This window comes from Podarcis pityusensis, assembly GCF_964106645.2.
Source record: "Podarcis pityusensis genome assembly, chromosome: 2".
NCBI lineage: Eukaryota > Metazoa > Chordata > Lepidosauria > Squamata > Lacertidae > Podarcis > Podarcis pityusensis.
Window position 1 is genome coordinate 111409194 of NC_138029.1, and position 25061 is coordinate 111434254.

Genomic DNA, 25061 nt, shown 5'->3' on the forward strand with positions numbered 1-25061 from the left:
CATGTGTGCTGAACAAGCCTCTTCCTTGGTGAAGATTTTTTTTTCATTTCAGCAAGCATTTTAAGTGAGTTTCCCTAATTTTATGGTTAATTTTAACTATTTCCAGTCAGTTATAATGAGTCATAACCTTGTTGAATACTGCTTAGAAGGTGCATTGGTAAGTGGTTTATAAATGACTGAAATAAAAATAAATCATAAAGTATTTTCGTTCTTAGAAAAGAAGTCAATCGGTCAATCATTTTATTTCTATGCTGCCTTTCCAAAGTTAACACCTGGAGGAAGAACGGTGGAAACCACCTGCCTAAGAGCCCCCCAGGGATAGCGCAAAGAAAGAGGATTTGGATTGGGGCTCCTGGTGGTGGACAACTGGACACATCCCATAGAAGGAGAAGACCTGGGAGGTAGTAAAGATTGGCAGCTTGGAGGGTGAGAAAAAGGAGGAAACAAGCTGGTGTCTCAGCACAGAGCAAAGGCAGATGTCAGACTTAGGAACAGTGTTTCTGCTGAAAGCCTGGCAGCACCTCCCACTCCCAAGGCACGGTGTTTGCTCCACATAACAGAGCACCACAAATCCAACTCAATGGTGTAACATTGGAAAATGTTGGTCACTTCTCCTACCAAGGCAGTTATCTTTCCACAAGGGCCAACATTGATGCCGAAATCCAGCATCGCATGAGCTCTGTGAGTGCGGCTTTCTCCCGATTGAAGTGCAGAGTGTTTGAGGACTGGGACATTCGTAGGGAAACCAAAATGCTTGTTTACAAAGCTATTGTACTACCAACCTGACTATATGCTTGTGAAACATGGACCACTTACAAACGCCATCTCCAACTCCTCAAAAGATTCCATCAACGGTGTCTCTGAAAAATTTTACACATCGCTTGGGAAGACAGGCGAACTAATATCAGTGTACTGGAAGAAGCAAAGATCACCAGTGTCGAAGCAATGATTCTTCAACATCAACTTCGTTGGACTGGTCATGTTGTGCGGATGCCTGATGATCTTCTTCCAAAGCAACTACTCTATTCTGAACTTTAAAATGGAAAGCGTAATGCTGGTGGTCAACAAAAGAGGTTTAAAGAGTGTCTCAAGGCAAATCTAAAAAAAAGTAGAATAAACACTGACAACTGGGAAACACTGGCCTGTGAGCACTCCAGTTGGAGAACAGCCTTTACCAAAGATGTCATGGGCTTTGAAGACACTCGAACTCAGAACGCAAGGGAGAAATGTGCTAGGAGGAAGGCACGCTTGGCAAATCCACACCGTGATCAACTCCCACCCGGAAACCAATTTCCCCCTGTGGAAGGACGTGTGGATCCAGAATTGGCCCTCACAATCACTTATGGACTCATTGTTAAAACCGTGTTTATGGAAGACAATCTTATTCTGCTACGAGTGATCGCCAAAGAAGATGTATGTATGTATGTATGTATATATGTATAAATAAATAAAATAATTACTAACCAGACATGAACTTTTACCATGTAAATTTCTTTTTAAGTGCATGTTAAACTGGTTGATTTTATCCACATTTCGGCAATTTATCTGTGCTGATTTCAGTTTCTTTTCTTATTGCTTCTTTTTTCCTATTGCTGTTTTTAATGAGCCACTTAAAGATGTTTTTTAAATAAGCGGTGTGTGAATCTTGCTAAATAAATAAAATAAAAGGCAGACATCTATTTTGATGAGGAAGAAAAAGGAACCATCTGGATTCTTGTTACCCTCACCTTTCTGCACCAGGAAGCTCTGCTTCAGTTTTTCAAAGACCAGAAAACTTAACCTGACTTCAACTACATTGGTTAGCAGCAGCGCTTCCTTCAACGAATTACATTGGTTGGCCGGCTTGACTAATATATACACTTCCCTTGCAGCAGCTAGGTTGTTCCATATCACACACAATCTCTTGGCCTTCTTTGCTTCCAGCGGAATGACAGATGGCTCTATCTATGTTGACCTTGCTCTCCCTTCAGCTCCAACCTCTGCCAGGCTGCTTCACCCCTCGCAAGGTTCAGGTAAGTTTTAATGTTGGGGAGTGGGGAGAGGATGTTTTTTCGCAAGGCTCCAAGCTGTTACTTACAGCACGGAAAAAACAGCAGGTCTGCAGGGGCTGAAATATTTTTAGAGCAAATGTAGCCACAGAAGGAGGGTGTGTTGCCTTTTGTGTGAGCATGTACAGTAGTTAGTCAAAATAACTAACTGTAGAGGGTTGCTATAAAGATGGGCACTTCAGCAATATTTCATTTTCATATCTTTATTAATCTAAAATAAATACATTTATGAAAAACAGACGTGCATACAAGTAAGCAAACCTATAATCAAACAAACAAATAACAGAAAAATCAAACAAACCACCACACTATAAGCTATAAGAAGATTAATATATCATCATATATACTCCTGGTATTGAACACAATTATAAAATTTATAGAAAAGAAATTTAAAACTGACTTCCAATTAATCTCACTGTACTTTGTCTGTCCAACCCCCTGCAATGCAGGAATCTCATCTAAAGCATCCATGACAAGTGGCCATCCAACCTCTGCTCAAAATCCTTCCAGGAAAGAGAGTCCGCCGCCTTCCTAGGGAGTCTGTTCCACTGTCAAACAGCTCTTACTGTCAGAAAGTTCTTGGTGATGTTTAGTTGGAATCTCCTTTCTTGTAACTTGAAGCCACTGGTTCAAGTCCTAGCCTCTGGAACAGGTTAAAACATGGGTAGGCAAACTAAGGCCCGGGGGCCGGATCTGGCCCAATCACCTTCTAAATCCAGCCCACAGACAATCTGGGAATCAGTGTGTTTTTACATGAGTAGAATGTGTCCTTTTATTTAAAATGCATCTCTGGCTTATTTGAAGGGCATAGGAATTCGTTCCCTCCCCCCCAAAAAATATAGTGTGGCCCCCCACAAGGTCTAGGGGACAGTGGACCGGCCCCCTACTGAAAAAGTTTGCTGACCCCTGGGTTAAAACAAACTTGCTTCATCTTCCACGGGACAGGCCTTTAGATATTTGAAGATGTCTATCCTCTCTCCTCTCAGTCTCCTCTTTCCCACATACCCAGCTCCTTCAACCCTTCCTCCTAAGTCTTTGTTTCCAGAACCTTGACCATCTTGGTTGCCCTCCTCTCCACACGTTCTAGCTTCTCAATATCCTCCTTAAATATTGTTGGACCACAGCTCCTATCAGCCCTAGTCAGCATGGTCAATAGGCAGGAATGAAGAAAACGGTAATCTAGAAACATCCGAAAGGCTTCAGGTTCCCTACTGCCACCCTGTCCAGTTCCTATATTTAATTTATTCTAAAACTTATATCCTGCTTATCTGCCCAACAGAAGACTCTCAAAACACATACAAATTTAATAAGCAAATATATGATAATAAAAGAGCAGGGGGAAATGACAAGCCTTCTTGAGGGACGTAAAGCAATGCAAGCTATCTAGTTCTTAACATTGGTGGGCATAAGAACATCAGAACTAGGGATGGGGAGAAATTCAGTTCAGTTTGCATTTGGAGGCAAGCTTACCCGATCTACACTTTCAGAAACAGCCACCCTTTGAAATGTGCCCTTTTCTGAATTTTGCAATTCAGTCCTGCAGCTGAGGAATGTGTAGTAATGTTAGGGTGAAGAGTTCATATACATGGCATAACATGCATTGCATTAGAAAAAATGCTAGGCAAAATGTACATTTTAAAAAATGAAATACAGAAATGTGCCTATTATGGAAAAAATCAGACTAAGATGCTGAAGAATTCTCAGTTTGCTTAATTGCACAACTACAATTAATTTGTCATAAACAATAAACAAAGCATCATACATTTTTGTACACAAGTAATGTGTACAAAAATGTATGTACTGGGGTAAAAGCGTGCATTAAAATGCACATATTTGTGATAATAACAAGGCATTATATTAGGGGAAATTATTTTGCAAATATGTGTATATTTTGCAAAAGCTTGTATATTAGGAGAAAGTCACACTGAAATGCTGGTTATTTTTTCACCAGCAAACAGATATGGAAATGTGGACTGGAAAAATGGAAAACTAAGAAACTGAAATGGACAAATTTGCCCATCCCTAGCTATATGACCTGCCCTCAGTGGAATAAATGCAGGGGGGAAAGGGTTAAAAGGTGGTGCCCTTCCCCGGATGATAAGCTCCCATTTGCAGGCACTGTGGTTGCATTGTATAAATGCAAACCCACTAAATAAAGAATCACATGTAACCTCTTTAACCTACAGTTCCGGAGATCAGCGTGTGAAAGGAAGGACATGGTCAGACCTTGCTAAATTAAACCTTGTTGCTATATCTCTGGTGCAGCAGAACTGCTTCTTCTTTGAGCATATTCAGTGCTCCCCCCCCTAGAAAAATAGGGGCTGGTACTTACGATGAACTTGTTACAGTAAATGTCACATTTTCTATAACCAAACTAAGAGAGGTGCCGTACTCACCATGAAGTTGTTGCAGTTTTTTTAATCATGAAATTGTTACACTTTTTTTAACAACAACAACAAAAAAAGAGGTTCTGGTACTGTGTACCCTTGAGTAAAGGTACAGGTAAAGGGACCCCTGACCACTAGGTCCAGTCGTGACCGACTCTGGGGTTGCGGCGCTCATCTCACTTTATTGGCCGAGGGAGCCGGCGTACAGCTTCCGGGTCATGTGGCCAGCATGACTAAGCCGCTTCTGGCGGACCAGAGCAGCGCATGGAAACGCCGTTCACCTTCCCACCAGAGCGGTACGTATTTATCTACTTGCACTTTGATGTGATTTCGAACTGCCACCCTTGAGTACCCCATGAAAAAAAGCACCACCTAACCCTAACACCAATGCTAACCCTAACCCCAACCCTACTCCTAACCCTTAATGCCAACCCTAACCCTAAAACTAACACTGACCCTAAACCCAACCCTAACCCTACCTCCAACCTTAACCCTCACCCTACCTCCAACCCTAACCCTAACTCCAACCCAACCCCTATTCCTACCCCTACCCCTAACCCTAGAACCAACACTAATACTAACCCCAACCCTACCTCATACCTCATACCTTAACCCTAACCCTACCTGTAACCCAAACATAAACCCAACCCTAACTCTAAACCCAACCCTAACACTACATTAACCCTAACCCTAATCCTAGATCCAACCTTAACCCTAACCCATCTCCAACCCTGACCCTTGTTAACACATTTTAATTGATTAGTAAAAGCTCCAAGGATCTGTCCAAAACTTTGTAAAGAACAAAACATAGCTATATTTCTGCTTATGAATACAATTATTCAAGCATAGATGGTTCGAAATAACACCAGCCGTCTCCCTCCCTCCCCCCCTCCCATCTGCCTTTTTCAAATCCAGACTGATGAAGAATTCTGGAGAACTCAAAGGCTTTAACACTACTTTGTAGCATTTTGCTTTGCCAAATACAGTCATACCTTGGGTTACAGAAGCTTCAGGTTGCATTTTTTTGGGTTGCGGACTGCTGAAACCCGGAAGTACTTGAAAGGGTTACTTCTGGGTTTTAGCAGATGCGCTAAATTGCACTTTGTGCATGCGCAGAAGTGCCGGGTCTCAACTGCTGCGGGTTGCGAACGTGCATCCCACACGGATCACGTTCGCAACCCGAGTGAAAAGGTATTGCCCTGATATGGATATGATGTCAAATAACTATTAATTTCAGGAGTGTTTTCTCATCTTGCAAATTGCGGAAATCCCCAGGGACACATTTCAGCCGAGCAAAAGCACTCTAGGAGCGTTGAGCAGGGCTGGAGGGGTTTGAGCCTGGGAAAAGGGGGAGGGTCACAAGGGGAGGGCACACAGAGAAGCCTTGAGGGCCAGGTTTGGGCTTCAGGTCTGAGGTTCTGTACCCTTGTGTTGGGGAACCTAGTATTAATAAAGTCAAATTTACAGGTGCCTCACCACATTCTCAGGGGCGATGGACTGCTCTCTGGATTGGATGGGCTGTAAATGTCATCCTAGGGGTCACCGTGATAGCCCTGTGTAAGTACAGAGCACTTTTATTTATTTAGTTAGTTAGTTAGTTATTTCCATTTATATATTTTTTTATTTTTTTTAATAATATTTATTAATTTTCAACCGTTTAAACACAACAAAATAGACAAAAAAAGCATAACAAAATTAGACACAAACCATTTAACACACAAAACAATTTCAATATCTTATCTTTCATTCCCTTATTTCCACGACCTCCTCACACCTCCCTTTTTGTATTCCACTTCTATTAATTGTTTCAGAAATTCCTTTCCATCTTCCTCTGTTTTTATCCTATAATTATCTTAACATATTTTGACCTTATTTTTCCCTTTAATACTCTATTAATCTATTTCTACTTAATTCCTTATAGCATTTCTACTAGAGCCATATAACTTCATTCCAACATTTTTCTTACATTCATTATTTTTACAATATTTCTATAAATAGTCCTAAACTTTTTCCAGTCTTCTTCCACTGACTCTTCTCCCTGGTCTCGGATTTCTGCCAGTCGTTTCCGCCAATTCCCTATAGTCCATCAACTTCATCTGCCATTCTTCCCGAATAGATAAATCTTGTGTCTTCCAGTACTTCACAATGAATATTCTTGCTGCTATTGTTGCATACGTGGAAAAAAATCTATCCTTCTTTAACATCAATTGGCCGACCATGCCCAGGAGAAAGGAAAGGCCTCTGGCTTCTTCAAGAGGGTATATTTAAATGCCTTTTTCATTTCGTTATAAATCATCTCCCAAAGTGTCTTAATCCTTGGGCATGTCCACCAAAAGTGAACTCTAATCCTCAAATTCGTCTGTTTTTCTTTAAGTTCAGTCATAGCAAGCGTCAACCCATGTTCATCAAGTTGCCTCCGTAGGGCTAGGGCTCTCTTTCTCTTTCTCTCCAGTTGTGTCACTTTACATTCAGCAACAACAGCCTCCTCCCTGGCTTCCTCCGCAGTTTGCCGTATCAAAGTAGGTTCCTGTATCAATTTCTGGGTAGTTTCTGTATTGGTATTATTTATATTTTCTGTATTTAGGTTGATTTTAGTAATTGAAACATCCATTTTCAAATTTATGATGGCCATTTTCCTGTTAAGCTGATCCAATGAGTCATTTATCTTATAAAATGCAGCCACTAAAGCCTTTTCTGTCGACATTCTTCTTGGTTTTAAATATGCTGGTACAAAGGCAGCAACAGAAGGAGCAGGGGGGCCCTGATGATAAACCTCTTCTGGATTGTTGCCAAATCCTCCCAGACCTTAATGTTATGTCAGCAGTTGACTGGTCTGTTTTTCCTCTTCCATTTACCATAACACTTAAAAGATTCAAGGTCAGTCCCAGAGTCTCAAGGTTTTTAACTTGCAGCTGGAAATTCCCCTATCCCAGCTCTTGTCAAACAACCGGTTTCAAAGGCTTCCACTAGGGGGAAACAGTTTCTATTTGTAATAGTCAATAGTATCCTCTTTTCAACAATCCAAAATTAGTTTCAAATTGGTTTCAATTTTCAGTTACTTTTACTCCTTTTTAAAGCAGCCGGAGACAGTAGAAACAATGTATTTCTCTTGTTTAACTAGCTGTCAATGAACGTTCTAAACACTGTCAATGAACATTCCAAAAGACGTCAGTCCTACTAGCAGCCCGTTTCCAGGGTCAGAGCGGCGGTGTTTTAAATCTCTTCACTCTCTCCCACAGGTATAATCAATCCGCAACTTCCCCCTCTCTTCTCCTGCCTCCAAGAGGGGGTTTAATGTTCTTTATTGATGGAAATTTAATCTTTTACAAAAGACTTTCAAGGACTCCAGCTTGCAACTTCATTGCCTCAGTCTATTTACAAAAGGGGAAGGCGGACTTCCTGTTTTGAACCTCCCCGTTGCGATACCAAATTAAACATTTAGAAATCCAATTCTTCCATTTCAGATCTACTCACGGGTAATTCCTTTAAAGTCAAATTGTCCACAGGAAAAGGTCAGCGCTCTCCGGCAACAGCTATGCGGCTTCGCTCCATGGAAGAAGCAGACGATTCGATGCACCGCGCCACTCACCCCACGTCGCTCCGGAGCCCCAAAAACCGGGGTTCCCCGCGAGTGGGGGAGGCGCAAAAGGTGCCCGCCAAATCCCACGCTCACAGGCTTCTCCCGCCTGTGATTTTAACGGGTCTCCGCCTTCGCTGTGGTGGCCAGACCCAGATTCCCACGGAGCAGATTCCTCCCGGTCAGAGGAATTCCGCCATTACCGGAGGCACCTCCCCGGAAGTCCCATAGTTATTTCCATTTATAGGTTGTTTCTTGTGAAGTGACTTAACAATAGAACCACCAACCATTTTTTTTTAAATGATATTTATTAAAGTTTCAGATAAAAAGAGACACATCAATAAAAAAGAATTTAAAAGTAAAAAGAAAAATACACAATACAAAATACAAAAAGAAAAAAAAGAAAAAACAGTTAAAAACAATTCCATCTTTTCATCACTACTTTTGAATTTACTTATTTTCTGGACCTCCTCATACCTCCCTCTTTTGTATTCCAATTCAGTTTGTTTGTCCAGCAATTCCTTTCCCTCTTTTTTAATCCCAATCCTTAATCTTAATATAATATAATATAACATTAAATTTTTATCTATTAATAGCTAATTTTCCATTCTTTTAACCTTTTTATTCCTAATCCTTAATCTTAATCTGTATATAACTTTAAAGCCTGTGCAGCTAGAAACCACTTAATTTCAATCCAACATCACTCTAGCATTCTTTAATTTTGCAATATTTCTGTAAATAGTCTTTGAATTTCTTCCAATCTTCTTCCACCGACTCTTCTCCCTGGTCACGGATTCTGCCAGTCATCTCCGCCAATTCCATATAGTCCATCAATTTCATCTGCCATTCCTCCAGTGTGGGTAGCTCTTGTGTCTTCCAATACTTTGCGATGAGTATTCTTGCTGCTGTTGTTGCGTACATAAAGAAAGTTCTATCCTTTTTTAACACCGATTGGTCGACTATGCTCAGGAGAAAGGCCTCTGGTTTCTTCAAGAAGGTATATTTAAATACCTTTTTAAATTCATTATATATCATTTCCCAGAAAGCCTTAATCCTTGGGCACGTCCACCAAAGGTGAAAGAATGTACCTTCAGTTTCTTTACATTTCCAACATTTATTATCGGGCAAATGATAGATTTTTGCAAGCTTGACTGGGGTTATGTACCACCTGTATATCATTTTCATAATATTCTCTCTTAGGGCATTACATGCCGTAAATTTCATACCTGTGGTCCATAACTGTTCCCAGTCAGCGAACATAATGTTGTGTCCAACGTCTTGTGCCCATTTAATCATAGCAGATTTCACCGTTTCACCAACCATTTAAAACAGCAACAGCTATGGCAGAGATTTCAAATATGAAACAATTAAAGACAAATATAAAACCCATTTCAAATCCAACACAGATACAGGCTGCAATGAAAATCTATGCTCAAAGGGGTTGGTGAAATAGGAAGGCCTTCATTAATAGTCAAAACATAATTTGGCAGCAATCTGTAGGAGCAAAGGTGGCCTGTTCCATTTTGCCTCAGAGGTGAAACAGGGAATGTGCCACGCCCTGCCAAAACCATTGCATTCTACCCAAAAAACTGTACAAAAAGGAGCAGGTCAGGGTATTCTTATACTTTAGAATGTTTTTTCAATAAAGCCAACAGAGTATTTCGTATAAACAGATTTTATCTTACTGTATTGAGCTGTGACATAAAAACAGGTTATATGTTCAGAAGTTCCATGTGTCAAGAATTCATAATGCAGGGGTACCTTGGTTTTCGAACACCTCCGTAGTCGAACGTTTCGGAACTCGAACGCCGAATACCCGGAAGCAAATGCCTCAGTTTTCGAATGTGCCTCGGAAGTTGAACAGGAAATGCAGCTTCTGTTTTGAGTTTTCTGTGGTGAGGTTTCCGCTTTCAGTGTTCGGTTTTCAAACGTTTTGGAACTTGAACGGACTTCCAGAATGCATTGTGTTTGAAAACCGAGGTAGCTGTAACTGGTTCACATCGCAATAAACTAACAAGGGAAAATAACAACAACAACAACAACAACAACAACATTTTTTGGCTTTGTTTCCTGTTTACTGCTTGTGAACGAATAAAGGTGTCACAGTGTAGTAGCTGTACCAGCTTAGCCCCACGACTGTGGGTGTCTGGGGCCGTGGGTGCCATGCAGCGTGCACCAAAATTTGTGGGTGCCCGGCCCCTTCATGGGTAATTTTGTGGGTGCTTGGGCAACCAGGACCTTAGGGAGTTGGCACCTATGCAGTGTAGTGAGTTGACAGAAAGTGTGACTGCAGTTGTTCTTGAGTGGCTCAGTGTCTGGCCATTTAAGTTATTGTCAAAAATTGGTTTGTCTGGTTTTCACAGCCTAAAGATTTGTCTTGAACAATTGATCATACATGAGTTCTAAATATTAGAAAGTTACAGGCAGTCTTTCCGAACATGAGCTGTTATCTTAAAGGACATACTGTGATATTCTCCTTTAATTAAGAAACAACAAACACGCTTTATTTCAACGATGAAGGGAAAATCCATGGGGAACACTGGATTCAAGAAAGGAAGAGAAAAACAATTAGGTACCATAACAAAAAACACTAAACAGTCTTTGAATTTTTTCGCAGTTTGTTGATCACTTAAAATTAACCTCCTTATATTAAGGTTTTCAGACAAGGAACCTTATGGGTGAACTGGAGAAATCCTGTGTCCCTCAGGGTGAAATGGAAAATAATCTATGCCTAGAGAATGTGACTTCGCTGCAGCAATTTTTCTGTAAGCCGCTTGAAAACAGCTCAGCAGGTAACTGGAGTGTTCTTTCTCAATAAGGCTCAAGGAACACATATCAAAAAAATGGGGGCTGCTGCCTTTTGGGACTGGGGGCGGGGTAGAAGGCGGGAAGACCACAGAGAGAGGGAGCCACAGTCAAAGAGAGGCTGAGCCAACTAATTGTCGTTTTGTCCCTATCCTCTTCCCAAACAAATACAGTGGTACCTCGGGTTACATACGCTTCAGGTTACATACGCTTCAGGTTACTCAGCTAACCCAGACTCAGCTAACCCAGAAATAGTACCTCGGGTTAAGAACTTTACCTCAGGATGAGAACAGAAATTGCGACAGCGGGAGGCCCCATTAGCTAAAGTGGTGCTTCAGGTTAAGAACAGTTTCAGGTTAAGAACAGACCTCCGGAACGAATTAAGTACTTAACCAGAGGTACCACTGTATACCCACAATGTAACTGGCTGTGTTTAACTATATAAATTCTTTATACATCATATAAGCATAACTCTTTTCACATTATCTAATTGAGTAGAAGCAAGTAAGCAGCAACATTTAGGACAGGAAATACAAATAGACTAGTTCTTATATACGTAATGACCAAATAGAAGTTCTTGTGTTCCATGTACGTCTTAGCGAATACAAGTGTCAAACGTAACAACTTTAAGGAGCAGTACTTGCAAAAGATGAACTTTTCTTTGTACAGTGGTACCTCGGCGGCTCCCAACAGAATATTATAATATTAAAAACACGATTTAATACCTTATTGTGTGTGAAGGCGAAAAGTGGATTAGTGAGGATGCAAACAAAGGGTTGTGTAGGCTTGCTCCTGTCAGTTACAAACCATGGTTTGTCATTTTATCTGGTGTAAACTTGCAATTTTTTATGCTTCCACCTGCCCACCCTGCCCTACTCCCAGAGAGTTCTGACTGCGCAGTCTGCCCTGAGAATTGGTTCCGTCTCAACAGCAAGTGCTACTGGTTCTCCAGTGAAAAAGGAGACTGGACCGAGAGCAAAGACAACTGCAGAACAAAAGACTCTCGATTGTTGGTGATACAGAATCAAGAAGAAGTGGTAAGTAAATAAGAGTTAGATCCACATTCCTTATTGATGGGGTGGAGGGGAGCCACTGCCAAGATGAGTACCATTACATCTTGTATATATTTATTGTGGCATTTATAGTCCACACTTTTGAAATCCAAAGATAAATAAAGGGGGGTAAATGTATTCCACTGTGTTTCAATTGCATCGTTTATCTAACACAATGTACATAATGCATCTGTGACTCTGTAGTGTAGTGGGCTGGCCAAATAATTTTAGGATATGCTAGGAATCTACCACAAGGGAACTTTTCATTCCCTTATACTGGGACTCTGTTTGATTTTACTTACAGCCAAACTAAAAATTATGTTCAGTCACATGAAGTTTCTTTTTCAAAATACAATAGGGAACCTTGGGAAAGATTAGGGGGCCATTGAAATAGCTTATTTAACCTTTTCGTTGGTTCCTCAGCTCCCATTGCAGAGTGCCAGGAAATCTGCATTACGCATTTGAGGAGTAAATATCCTTTAAAATTCACAGTTCTATGAATTTTGAAGTGCAATTCCTCCTTTCAGTTTCCCATCTTTCTTTCTTTCTTTCTTTCTTTCTTTCTTTCTTTCTTTCTTTCTTTCTGATTAAAAAAACATAGTCATACCTCGGGATAAATGTGCTTCAAGTTAAGTATTTTTGGGTTGTGCTCTGTGGCGACCCGGAAGTAACGTTACTTCTGGGTTTCGCCGTGCACGCATGCACATACAATCAAAATGCCGTCACGCGCAGAAGCGGCGAAACACGACCCGCGCAGACGTGGGTTGTGTTTGCTTCAGGATGCGAACAGGGCTCCAGAATGGATCCCATTCGCATCCCAAGGTACCACTGTAGTTCCCATGAAAATTCAACAGCATACTTGTGCATACTTGTTTCCTTCAGCACCATAATTCAAAAGCATCAATTCTTCGGCGATCAGCCTTCTTTATGGTCCAGCTCTCACTTCCATACATCACTACTGAGAAAACCATAGCTTTAACTAGATGGACCTTTGTTGGCAAGGTGATGTCTCTGCTTTTTAAAATGCTGTCTAGGTTTTTAAGATGCTGTCTAGATACTATAGTAGAGACTAATTGCATTGTTTACAGGACTTTATACTGCGTAATACCCAATATCCACTGCTTTGGATTGGATTACAAGCCACACCTCCTGACTGGAAATGGACCTGGGTGGACGGCTCCCCGTTAGATGACAAACTGTGAGTATCTCATCTTACTCTGCAGAGCAGGGGTGAGGAGGACCAGATCTTCATCTCCCCAAATCCTCTGCTCAGTCTTATGCCATGCTAATCACATCAGGTCATTGACACCTGTCAAAATACACCGTTTTAGTGTACCCTAAAGTCCCAAGGTGAGTTACAACATTAAAACACAGTTGAAAACAACGTACGACCACAGAAATAAGGTGGGTCTTAAAAACATACCCTTCGAATGTCAGAAACCAAGGTAGAGGTGACTCTTCTGCATCCACCAGAAGCTGTATATATAATGAAAGATGCCAAAGGCACCTCTGAACTACCTGGTGCTCACTTGTGAAGCTCACTAGGTAATCTTGCACCAGTCTCTCTCAGCAAAATCTATGTTTGGTCTGTGGCCTTTAAGAAGTGGGCAGGATGGGTTTTTAAAAAATGTATTTCTTTTTTCCTCTTGGTTTTAATGTATCCTAATGAGGGGTTTTGTTTGTTTGTAAGTTGCTTTTAGTTACCCTGGGCAAAATAAAGCGACTCACAAATTTAATATACTGTATAGTAAGTAAATGCCTCAGGGGACACGGGTGGCGCTGTGGGTTAAACCACAGAGCCTAGGACTTGCCAATCAGAAGGTCGGCAGTTCGAATCCCCACAACGGGGTGAGCTCCCGTTGCTCGGTCCCTGCTCCTGCCAACCTAGTAGTTTGAAAGCACATCAAAGTGCAAGTAGATAAATAGGTACCGCTCTGGAGGGAAGGTAAATGGCGTTTCCATGCGCTGCTCTGGTTCGCCAGAAGCGGCTTAGTCATGCTGGCCACATGACCCGGAAGCTGTACGCCGGCTCCCTCGGCCTATAGAGCGAGATGAGCGCTACAACCCCAGAGTCGGTCACGACTGGACCTAATGGTCAGGGGTCCCTTTACCTATACAGTAAATGCCTCCCAAGGTTATTGTGGAAATAAGTGAAACAATTTTGCACTGCCTTGAATTCCTTTGCAAAAGGGCAGAAAGAAGGGGGCATACGTCCACACCCTTCAAAGAGAAATGCGTGCAAGTTCTCCTCCTGTGGTTCACTGGGAGCATGAGGGGAAACCTTAGTTAAACCACAGCAAGTTCTTGCAGCCCAGGGAAACTCACTGGCAAAACATTTGAGAACCACAAGTCTTGATTCCATGTGATAGGATCTCACCTAATGGGCAAGCCTAGGCAACGCAATTGTGCAGTGAGTAATAACAACAAACAACAACAACTATTATTATTATTATTATTATTATTTAAACTTCGCCCATATGGCTTGGTTTCCCCAGCCACTCTTGGTGGCTGCCAGAAGAATATTAAAAACACAATAAAACATCAAACATTAAAAACTTCCCTAAACAGGGCTGCCTTCAGATGTCTTCTAAACGTCAGTTTGTTGTTTATTTCCTTGACATCTGGTGGGAGGGCCTTCCACAGGGCGGGCGCCACTACCGAGAAGGCCCTCTGCCTGGTTCCCTGTAACCTCTGTTTTCGCAGTGAGGGAACCGCCAGAAGGCCCTCAGAGCGAGTCCTTCCCCTCTCTCGCAAAGAATAGCCAAGCAGGTGGATATGTTCCGCCTTTGACAAATGCTGTTGGCTTTCTCCTTCCTGTTGCAGGTTGAAAGACCTAGCTCCGGCTCAAGAAAACTGCTGCGGGAGACTTAATGGGAACAAAACTATTTCTGAGACATGTACTACTGTAGCCAGATGGGTCTGCGAAAAGAAAGCTCTTCAAATAACTACAAGGACCAGAGGCCATTGAGTACCCCTGCTTCTCGCCCTCTCTGCCTCACCAACTTCTCTTGATCCAATCGGCTGAGTGGTATTGATGTCACCTGGTCAAAATACGATGAGCTCCTCTGATGACAGGGGTGGTTTGGGGAGGTTGGACAGCCTTGGCCTTCGGCTAAAGATCTGAGTTCCGTGGGGGATTTGGGAGCCTTCAGAAGTTGAATTCTTAAAGTATTGTTGATAATAAAAGAACTGAAATTCTATGACCCACAAGCATGTTTTATTATTGTCTACTCGCTGTTCTGGATTTCTAGGTTTATAGACAATATAATACAAGTGGCTGAAGCACGCGTCAAAGTAGGACTAAGAGCCAAAATGCTGTGAAGCAATATTTATTATAAAGTTTTGTTACAAAGGAGCTGATTTAAAAAATATAGAAATACTAATTTTCTCTCTCTAGTGTTTCATTTACAACATTGGGAAACAAAATTTTTGTTGCATTGACACCTGCAGTTGTTCTAACCTAATTTCAACATGCTGATTTCATATCTAAGTTGGTTTTGTTCTGTAAGCTCTAGGTTTTTTTGCAATTCATGTTTTTCACTTTTCACCATAATCTTTGTTTTTCACAATGCAAGAATTCAATATTTTATTAAACACATAACCAAAGAAGTACAATATAAGTATAAATGTAAGTGACTTATATAGCATTGAACATGACATGTATATCTACCGTATTTTGCGCCCCATAGGACGCTCCGGCCCATAGGACGCACCTAGTTTTTTTGGGGGGAAATAAAGAAAAAAATTTTTATTTCCCCCCCAGGTGCGGGGCTGGAAGAACCAGGTCGGGGAACAGTGGGAAGGCACGCTCTGCCTCCTCGCTGTCCCCCGAGCTTGTGGGGCTGGCGATGGGGAGAAGTGCGCTGATCCCGGGACTGCAGGCAGCTCTGCGCAACCCTCGGAGCCGGTCTCCCGAGGGTTGCGCAGAGCTTCCTGAAGCCTGGAGAGCGAGAGGGGTCGGTGCGCACTGACCCCTCTCGCTCTCCAGGCTTCAGCGAAAGCCTGCATTCGCCTCATAGGACGCACCCAGATTTCCCCTTCATTTTTGGAGGGGGAAAAGTGCATCCTATAGGGCGAAAAATACAGTATGTACAATTGGAGGTATGCAAAAAAAGTATTCACTTGAGATACACAGTAAACTGGGGAACAATTCCCCCCCCCCATTTTCTTTTGCATGAAATTTTTCAACTGTTCTTATATGTTCTCAATGCTGATTTCAAATCTGAAATCGATTTTTGTGTACGTGCTATAGTTATCTTTCAATGTCCAACTTTTGTCTGTGTGTCATATTTACACTGGGGATAGGTGGACACTGACACATTGATCTACCCTAACCACATGGTAATTATTGTTTTGCAAACTTAATTTTTCTTTATTTTTATAGTTTGGTAACCCAAATATTTTTCAGATCGGACCATAGCTTCTTCAAGTAGACAAAAATGTGTAAACAAGCCTGATGCCTTTTGTTATGCTATTTTTGTCTGGTCAATATGAAGGGTATCAGCAAGAAAAACTGACATTCTGTCGCCTATCCCAGTATTCCTTCAGCAATTAGACCTATCCTGCACTCTGAGGAACTCCCAATTCCAGTTTTTAAGGGGTTTGTCTCTTCTGAAGATGAAGGAAGTGAACATGGTGAGGAGCACAACTGGACCATCTGTGTGGATCTCAAAATGGTCAATTTCTTGCTTGGACAACAGAAAGGCTTTACCAAGTACAGTGGTACCTCGGGTTAAGTACTTAATTCGTTCCGGAGGTCCGTTCTTAACCTGAAACTGTTCTTAACCTGAAGCACCACTTTAGCTAATGGGGCCTCCTGCTGCTGTTGCGCCGCCGGAGCACGATTTCTGTTCTCATCCTGAAGCCAAGTTCTTAACCTGAGGTAATATTTCTGGGTTAGTGGAGTCTGTAACCTGAAGCGTATGTAACCCGAGGTACCACTGTACCTGAATAGCAACCGCTTGTAGATACCAGTGGGAAACCAAAATAGCAGTCCCTTGTGTGATCCTTGGGTTCTCGCCAAACCATGGGACCTCCAAAAGGCATACTCTTCCGTTTTCCTTTTGTCCAGTCTCTAAGTATTTCCTCACAATTGTGACAAACAATATGCGGAGCCCATTTCTTGCCTTGGTGGCCCAGGGGGATTTCAAAATAGCTGTTATAGGCACACCTCACAAACGCTGTTATATTGCATCTTTGACGAGGAAGTGCGTAGCAGCCACATACACAACAAAAGGCATCAGGTTTGTTTACACATTTTTGTCTGCTTGAAGAAGCCATGGTCCACTCTGAAAAATACAAATATTTAGGTTGCAAAACTATACAAATAAAGAAAAAATAAGTTTGCGAAACAATAATTACCATGTGGTTAGGGTAGATCAACGTGTCAGTGTCCACAAGGCAGCATACCGGGTTCTTCCCCACTTCATTTCATCCTCACTAGAACCCTGGGAGGTAGGTTAGTCTGAGAGACAGTGTCTGGTCCAAGGTCTCGTGGCGAATTTCATTGCTGAGCAGGGATTTGAACCCTGGTCTCGCAGGTCCTAGTCCAACACTCTTACCACTACACCGAAGTGTCTCAGTGCTGTCACTTACTACAAACCTTCAGAATTCAGCCTAAAACTTCTATATTACATTTGTTAGCCCAGAAATGGAAACAAGAAGAAATTCCAACAAAAGAAGAATGGCAGACGAAATTAATGGACTATGCAGAATTGGACAAAATGACAGAAAGGATTCGAAACTTGCGGGACCAGAGATTTACAGAAGATTGGAAGAAGTATATGAATTATTCGAAGAGCAACTGTGATCAACAAATTACGCTAGTAGGACTACAAGAAGCTTTGTAAGGAGAAATATATGAAGTGTTACAAAGTAGAAAAAGATAGAGATATTGGTTATGAGTTTGAAATGTAATAGGGAAGATAAGAAATGCATACCGAGAGATTAGATTGGAAGATTTTCAGACAGTATTGATGGAAGTCAAAAAATTGAAGATGGTGAAGAGGTGAAAAGGTTTTGGGGACTTATTTACGATGAATTAAAAAAAATATTGAAATACACCTTTCCCCAAAAACCCGAGGCTTTTCTCTTGGGAATGATTGGAGAGGAGATTAAAAAAGAAGATCAAATATTATTCCAGTACGCAACGGTCGCCGCCAGGATACTGCTAGCGCAAAACTGGAAAACTCCCAATATCCCAACCGTCAGAGAATGGCAAATTAAATTATTTGAGTATATAGAATTAGCAAAGATGACACAGAAAATCAGGCATCAAAAAAGTAGAAAGTTTATTAATGATTGGAACAAATTTGTAACATACATTGAAACAAATCTAGGAAGTATTAAAATCGCAGTAGGTGAAACGTAAAACTTGCGGCGTACAGATTTGGTCAAATAAAACTGCAGAGAGGTATGGTGTGTGTATAGCTCAAGCCGAGATGGAGGGAAGTCAATTAGCATTTTAGAGTTGATCTGTTTGTTTATTTGCTATATGTGTTGTCTTCGGTTCTTTTTCTTTCTTTTGTTGTTTGTATTTTTCTTTGTTTTGTTTCTTAATGCTTTTATGTTTTTTGCTGTAAAGAACTCAATAAAAAGAAATTAAAAAAATAAATAAATTTGAAGATGTAAAAGTATGTTTAATTACTGTTGAAAACAATATGTTAAAAAAACATATATATATATATATATATATATATATATATATATATATATATTACATGGCAAAATTTTAAGTGCACGTTGTCCTTTCCCTTACGATGAACTCCATTTCCATTTCATTTTAGTATCACTCCTTCTAAGCATTCTAACTGCATGGCTGAGTATTTTTCAAATACGAGATAATTAGTTTAAATTGTACCCCATCCTACTAGATGCTCCACAAAGCAGTTGCTGGGGAGTATCTAATAGCAGCCTCCAAGGCTGCCCAAATAGTACAAATTCTGAGTGTATTTGCATTTAAGAACAAATTCCTAGCCATACTTAGGGTGGTATCCTACCCACTTCATCCATTCGTCATCTTGGCTCCTTATTTTCTTGACTTTACTCACTCACTCCAGCTCTCCTCCAGTGTTTGGGCTATGAGGCTGATAAACAATTAGAACTTATACATGCAGAAGGTTTGCTGCAGATGCAAGGAAGTTCTGTGTGGCAGCCCGAGGCGGCAGCTATGGCTTCATTGTCGAGATGGACACATTCCCCACCTTTTCCTGCGATTCTGAGTCTGCAACACAAAGCATTACAAACCTGTATCATAGCAGCAGACACATAGCTCAAGATGATCTTTCTTCAGGCTTTTTCTAAAGTCTAGCACAAAGGTGGTGGGTGGGAGAAAAACCTGGCGGACTAAAATAAAATGCCCCAGAAAAGGATGGAGATGTAAGCAGAGTTTAATAAAAGGAAACAAGCTCATTGTTGAAACATCTCTACTATAATACAGTGGTACCTCGGGTTAAGAACTTAATTCGTTCCGGAGGTCCGTTCTTAACCTGAAACTGTTCTTAACCTGAAGCACCACTTTAGCTAATGGGGCCTCCCGCTGCGCCGCCACTACATGATTTCTGTTCTTATCCTGAAGCAAAGTTCTTAACTCGAGGTACTATTTCTGGGCTAGCAGAGTCTGTAACCTGAAGCATCTGTAACCTGAAGCGTCTGTAACCCGAGGTACCACTGTATAATAATAATAATAATGATAATTTATTATTTATACCCCGCCCATCTGGCTGGGTTTCCCCAGCCGCTCTGGGTGGCTCCTGACAGAATATTAATAATGAAAATAAAAAGGGATAAAACATTAAAAACTTCCCTAAACAGGGTTGCCTTCAGGTGTCTTCTAAAAGTCAGATAGTTGTTTTTTTCCAAGGCATCCAATGGGAAGGCGTTCCACAGGGCGGGGGCCACTACTGAGAAGGCCCTCTGCCTGGTTCCCTGTAATCTCTCTTCTTGCAGTGAGGGAACTTCCAGAAGGCCCTCGGAGCCTCTACCAGCTGATTTTCATGAAACTGATGACCAAAGATATGAATGCTTCAACAGGCCTCAATCACTTGTCATAACTGTGGTTCATACAATTTTTCAGGTTTTTCCTCTATCTAAGTTTGCGGCCGTCAGCATATCATAAATGCGTCAAGATTATTGACAGCACACCAAAAATAATAAACAAATCCCTATAAAGTCTGCCATTGCTTTCTTATTTTAAATATTGTTTATAAATCCATCCGTTGCTTGGACTTATTGTAGGGGAAAGCGATCTATGAAAGAAAGCAAACTATGAAAGATAACTGTTTACCTACAGGAAAGGAAAGGAACTGTTTACCTACAGAGATTCAGTGAAACTGAGTTTCTTATTCGGTATTTTTGGTATTGCGCCTGGCTTTCAGCTGCGCATAAATTTTGACATCTGATTCAGAATTATACTGGGAAGAATAACAGCCACAGAATCCATCCCGTTAACAGTGAATTGGCGAAGTTTTGGATGCTGACGCCTCAGCACCGAAAACTGAAAAGGACTCACGTTGAATTTTCTCCATTTAGCCATTTCCAGGGTTGACCTGGGTCTCTTCTGAGACCGATCCAGAAGTCATGGTTGCCAGCAAGACGCTTCACATACTCCTTTGAAGACCAGAGAAAATGGATGTTAGAATTCTGCCCTGCGCTATTCACAGATAAGCACTTCGGCCAGTAAACACGCAGTCAACATGTCAGGTGAAAATGTCAGCAAGTACACCTAGTTGATGATAACAGTCATGGTGGCCATTAATTTGATTTTGAATTGATTTTAGAATGAATTGATTTTAGAATGCATTTCAATTAATTGATTGTGATTTTATGTAAACTGTGTTACTTTTATTGTTGTTGCCCAGCTTTGGCTGGGGAGGGCGGGATATAAATAAAATTTTATTGTTGTTGTTATTATTAATATACAATAATAATATATAAAATTCATTTCAATGCGTTCAATGGGGCTTACTCCCTAGCATGTGTAACACAGGAGTGGGCAACCTATTTTTCTTTCAAGGGCTGTATTCCCTTTGGGGTAATGTCTTGAAGCCACATGCTTGTTGTGGGTGGAGAGAAAGCCAATGGTCACAGAATCGTAGAGTTGGAAGAGACCCCGAGGGTCATCTAGTCCAACCCCAAAAGCAGGAATCTCAACTAAAGCATCCATGACAGATGGCTGCCCAACCTCTACTTAAAAATCTCCAAGGAAGGAGAGTCCACAACTTCACCAGTGCCCCTCCTTTCTCCCTGTTTCCAACACCCTTTTCTCTTTCCCCATCCTTTTCTTCACTTCCCAGCGGCTGCCATGGTGTATATACAATGGTAGCTAATCCTTTAAACTTCCAGTTCATGGACCCAACTAGGCCTGGGCTGGGTTCTAATTTCCCCATGACTCTGTTTGGCCCAACCACATCCACCTGTTATATCCTTGGCTTTATCAGTTGGCACCTGCAAAGCCCTGTGCCTTTGCTCCCCAGCTGTCAAAGTTGCCCACAGGCAGTCAGGATTTGAACTCTTGGCCGGATCCACCCCCACCCCTTACACACACTTATCAGAGATTATGCCTTGTTGAACTCAGTGGAAGTTACTTCTTTTTCTGTAGAATAATATTCTTATTGCTTGTGGGCTTTGCATGATATGTCATATAAACCAGGAGTTTAGTAACCCACCTTCTTTTTTTTTAAGTGAAGCAGCACCAGGAGTAGGAAATTTAGAGCAGAGAAATGACAGGAGTGGGTTTTTTTAAAAAATGTGTGATGCATAGTTGTATTTTTATGTTATATTAGAAGTCGCCGGATTGGCTGGGGCAACCCAGTCAGATGGGCTGTAAATAAAATCATTATTATTATTATTTTCTGTGCCCCATGTGCTTTTTCGCCTGGTAAGCAAGGATTATATATATTCTTTCTTTCTTTCTTTCTTTCTTTCTTTCTTTCTTTCTTTCTTTCTTTCTTTCCATCATTTCTCCAGATTGTCTCCAACACCAAAGTCGCTTTGCCCTTAAAGCAGCCACTGAAATTCTGCAAGATATTCTAGGTTACAATGCATAGTTAACTTCATAGATAAGGCGACTCATTTCATCATGCTGCCTAAGAGGGGACGAGCATCACCCCTTGGTGCCAAAGGACCCCTCTCTTACCTGCTCCTCACTTTCAATCCTAGCCAAGGAGGCATTGTGTGACTCGCAGTAGCTTCTGCTGGAGTCCCAATTCCTTTTCTTCGTCGAAAAGTGATAGCACTTTCCCGCATAGCCAATCCAGTGATGTGGACATGGTAGACCGCAGAGCGCGGAGGGAACCAGCTGATGACCCGGTTGCTTGGCTTCTCTGGGGGCTGTCACTGTGGAAGGAATAGAAAACTGGGGTAACCTGCCCAAACCACCCATTTGGAGAGGCATACAGTGGTACCTCAGGTTACAGACGCTTCAGGTTACATACGCTTCAGGTTATAGACTCCACTAACCCAGAAATAGTACAGTCCTGCACAGCCCTGACCTCGCCACCTTCTCAGCGCCCAGATCGACATGGCATTTTACCCCCACCAATTTCTTCTAAAATGCTCCACACAAGCGTACACGTGAACAAAAACGAAAAAAAAAAGCGTGTGGCCATAGCTCAAAAACTTGACCTGATTGAGCAAAACCAATGTGATTTTTGGATTCAGCGCATCAGATTCGTCCTAAATCAACTGAAAAAACGCAGACAAAAAATTTGTTGTTGACCAGTGTTATCTGGGCGCTGAGAAGGTGGCGAGGTCAGGGCTGTGCAGGAGTGTCAGATAGGCTCTGCTGGTACATCCGCACTGCTCTGACCTCACCACCATACCACCCTCTAACCCAGGGGTCAGGGACTTTTTCAGCCATGGCCCGGTCCACTGTCCCTCAGACCTTGTGGGGGGCCGGACTATACAGTGGTAACTCAGGTTACATACGCTTCAGGTTACAGACTTCACTTACCCAGAAATATTACCTCGGGTTAAGAACTTTGCTTCATGTTGAGAACAGAAATCGTGCTCCGGCAGTGTGGTGGCAGCGGGAGGCCCCATTAGCTAAAGTGGTGCTTCAGGTTAAGAACAGCTTCAGGTTAAGAACAGACCTCCGGAACAAATTAAGTTCTTAACCCGAGATACCACTGTATTATTATTATTTTGGGGGGGGGGGAATGAACAAATTCCTATGCCCCACAAATAACCCAGAGATGCATTTTAAATAAAAGCACACATTCTACTCATGTCAAAACACCAGGCAGGCCCCACAAATAACCCAGAGATGCATCTTAAATAAAAGGAAACATTCTACTCATGTAAAAACACGCTGATTCCCGGAGTGTCCGCAGGCCGGATTGAGAAGGCGATTGGGCCGGATCCAGCCCCCGGGCCTTAGGTTGCCAACCCCTGCTCTAACCCTCTGGCTAAGCATCTCTCCCCCCCCCCAATGCCAGATGTTCCCATCTGTGGCCAAAGCACATGGTCTCAGTGTGTCCTTGTAAGAATATGGATCATTGAACTACTGATTTGGGGCAAGGCTGTCAGACATGGCAGTGGCTGAAAGCCAGGCAATAGCCAAAGTTCTGATTTTGAGAAGCTGGCTGAAGGTATGCAGCTACCTCAGACCCAAGAGGGAAGAGAAAAAGCTTAAGGGAGTAACACTGAGGTTCAGAAAACTTACCTGCTATAATGGTAATGGTAAGTGCGATGACCAGGAAAACGAGGATGCCTATGAGAATATCTTTAATTGATACTTTAATTGATAGGTATTTCCAGATCTTGGGAGATGCTACAGAGGAAAGGGGGGAAAAGAAAAGCTAAACTCATAAGCATTTGTGAGAACTTAAGAAGGGCAGGCTGGATAAGGATCCCTCATAAGGGATCATGGGGGAAAGTGAATCCCTTTTACTTCCCCAGCAAAAAACAAACACTGGATCTGCTTAATCTACTCAGCTCATTCATTCTGGTCAAAAGGCAGAGCAGAGCAGAAGAATCTTTACTGGCATTAGCCACTAGCCATAGCAATAAAATAAAATAAAATAAAATAAAATATTGGAAGCCACTCAGAGTGGCTGGGGAAACTCAACCAGATGGGAGGGGTATAAATAATAAATTATTATTATTATAATATTATTACTGAAGATAGAGGTAAAAACTTAACTATAGAAAATACATTTTGGGGGTTTACACCAATACTCAAATAAGAGATCTTATTCTAATTGCCCCCACTAAAAACCTTGCAGTTTTTGCTGTCACCTGATCTGGCCAAAAGGAGAGAAAGCTGTAGCTGCTTTTAATTTTCCCATTATAGCGAACGGGAAACCACGCTTGCAAGAGAAGAAGCTCTACTATACAAAGCGAGGCATACATCTGAGCAGACATGGCCTGGACTGTATAGTAAGGCAGTATTGGGAAGAGCAGAAACAATAGCCTCACAGGCAGAGAGTCCAGTGCAATGCAGAGCTATAAGCAGGTCTTGAAGCCAAAGGGCTGTCATAAAGAAGCAAAGTGTTTAGGCGGCACCTGCAGGAACAAAGACTTGGAGCAAAGGAGATGCCTTACCTGATGCCTCCCTTTGCTCAAGGTCAGCATGCGGGTGGGGAGTGTCCAAATGCTCTTCCTCGGATTTTGATCCGGCTTCCATCTTTCCTGTAGCCATACAAGGTAAAAAGGCTGTGCTCTCGCTCCTCTCAAGAAAAACTGCGTGGAGTTGGAAGGGACCACGAGGGTCATCTAGTCCAACCCCTTGCGATGCAGGGATGTCACCACTTGTTCCCCCAACCCGTTTGAAACCATTCCGAACCCTGCTTAGCTTCGCAAGTGGATCTTCGCAAGTGGATCTTCGCAAGGTTCTTAAGCAGAGCTTGGAAGGCCATCTGTCCTGGATGCTTTAGCTGAGATAACTGCGCTGCAATGCAACGACATCCCCCCTCCCAATCGTGGCTGGCGGTCCCCGCCGCTACTGTCGCCCCCACGTCGAGACCCCCCCGCTCCCGATTCGCTGGTTTTTAATCGCCGTACCTGCACAGGTTGGCGCGTGCTCTGCACGCGCTTTCTCCAAGACGGGAGATGTCCGGAGGAGCTCTGGGCAGCACCCGCCCGCTGCTCAACTTTGCAATTTGAATTTGCGCGCAAAGGAAAGTGGCGCGCCGGATTCGCTGCGGGTCCCGCCTCGTCACCTTTGATAGGAGGAGCTCCAGGGCGGAGGAAG

The 25061-nt window shown here is 42.2% G+C and overlaps 3 protein-coding genes across 7 annotated transcripts in view; 2 read left to right on the forward strand and 1 right to left on the reverse strand.

Moving 5' to 3' along the window:
- LOC308470076 (killer cell lectin-like receptor subfamily B member 1B allele A) overlaps positions 1-25061 on the forward strand; it is a 55945-nt gene that overhangs the window by 21763 nt on the left and 9121 nt on the right. The gene's annotated exons all lie outside the window — the stretch shown is intronic.
- LOC308470069 (killer cell lectin-like receptor subfamily F member 1) lies at positions 1906-15055 on the forward strand. Of its 2 annotated transcripts, XM_080993329.1 has the most exons (6): positions 1913-2012; positions 5903-5992; positions 10667-10804; positions 11700-11854; positions 12958-13067; positions 14693-15055. In XM_080993329.1, exons 1-6 carry the CDS (start codon positions 1928-1930, stop codon positions 14835-14837), a joined length of 723 nt encoding a protein of 240 aa, XP_080849455.1. In that variant the 5' UTR covers positions 1913-1927; the 3' UTR covers positions 14838-15055. The 2 variants fall into 2 exon arrangements, with proteins under 2 accessions (XP_080849456.1, XP_080849455.1); XM_080993330.1 differs by lacking the exon at positions 5903-5992 and having other exon boundaries at positions 1906-2012; positions 14693-15053.
- LOC308470088 (C-type lectin domain family 2 member D-like) lies at positions 15185-24974 on the reverse strand. Of its 4 annotated transcripts, XR_013982178.1 has the most exons (7): positions 24872-24974; positions 24413-24499; positions 23532-23639; positions 22005-22204; positions 20379-20476; positions 18868-19091; positions 18138-18454 (listed from the first exon to the last, which is right to left on the reverse strand). XR_013982178.1 is itself a non-coding variant. In XM_080993356.1 (5 exons), exons 1-5 carry the CDS (start codon positions 24507-24509, stop codon positions 18947-18949), a joined length of 648 nt encoding a protein of 215 aa, XP_080849482.1. In that variant the 5' UTR covers positions 24510-24829; the 3' UTR covers positions 18479-18946. The 4 variants fall into 4 exon arrangements, 1 of the variants encoding a protein (XP_080849482.1); XR_013982177.1 differs by lacking the exons at positions 18138-18454; positions 24872-24974 and adding an exon at positions 15185-17157 and having other exon boundaries at positions 24413-24829; XR_013982179.1 differs by lacking the exon at positions 24872-24974 and having other exon boundaries at positions 24413-24829.

Coding starts and splice junctions, on each gene's coding strand:
- LOC308470088 (XM_080993356.1), bottom strand. CDS start 24,509: ATGGCTACAGGAAAGATGGAAGCCGGATCAAAATCCGAGGAAGAGCAT. Junction 22,205..23,531: donor TACCATTACCATTATAGCAG/GTAAGTTTTCTG, acceptor TTCCTTCCACAG/TGACAGCCCCCAGAGAAGCC. Junction 20,477..22,004: donor GGATTGAAAGTGAGGAGCAG/GTAAGAGAGGGG, acceptor TGGTCTTCAAAG/GAGTATGTGAAGCGTCTTGC.
- LOC308470069 (XM_080993329.1), top strand. CDS start 1,928: ATGACAGATGGCTCTATCTATGTTGACCTTGCTCTCCCTTCAGCTCCA. Junction 11,855..12,957: donor TACAGAATCAAGAAGAAGTG/GTAAGTAAATAA, acceptor CATTGTTTACAG/GACTTTATACTGCGTAATAC. Junction 13,068..14,692: donor TCCCCGTTAGATGACAAACT/GTGAGTATCTCA, acceptor TTCCTGTTGCAG/GTTGAAAGACCTAGCTCCGG.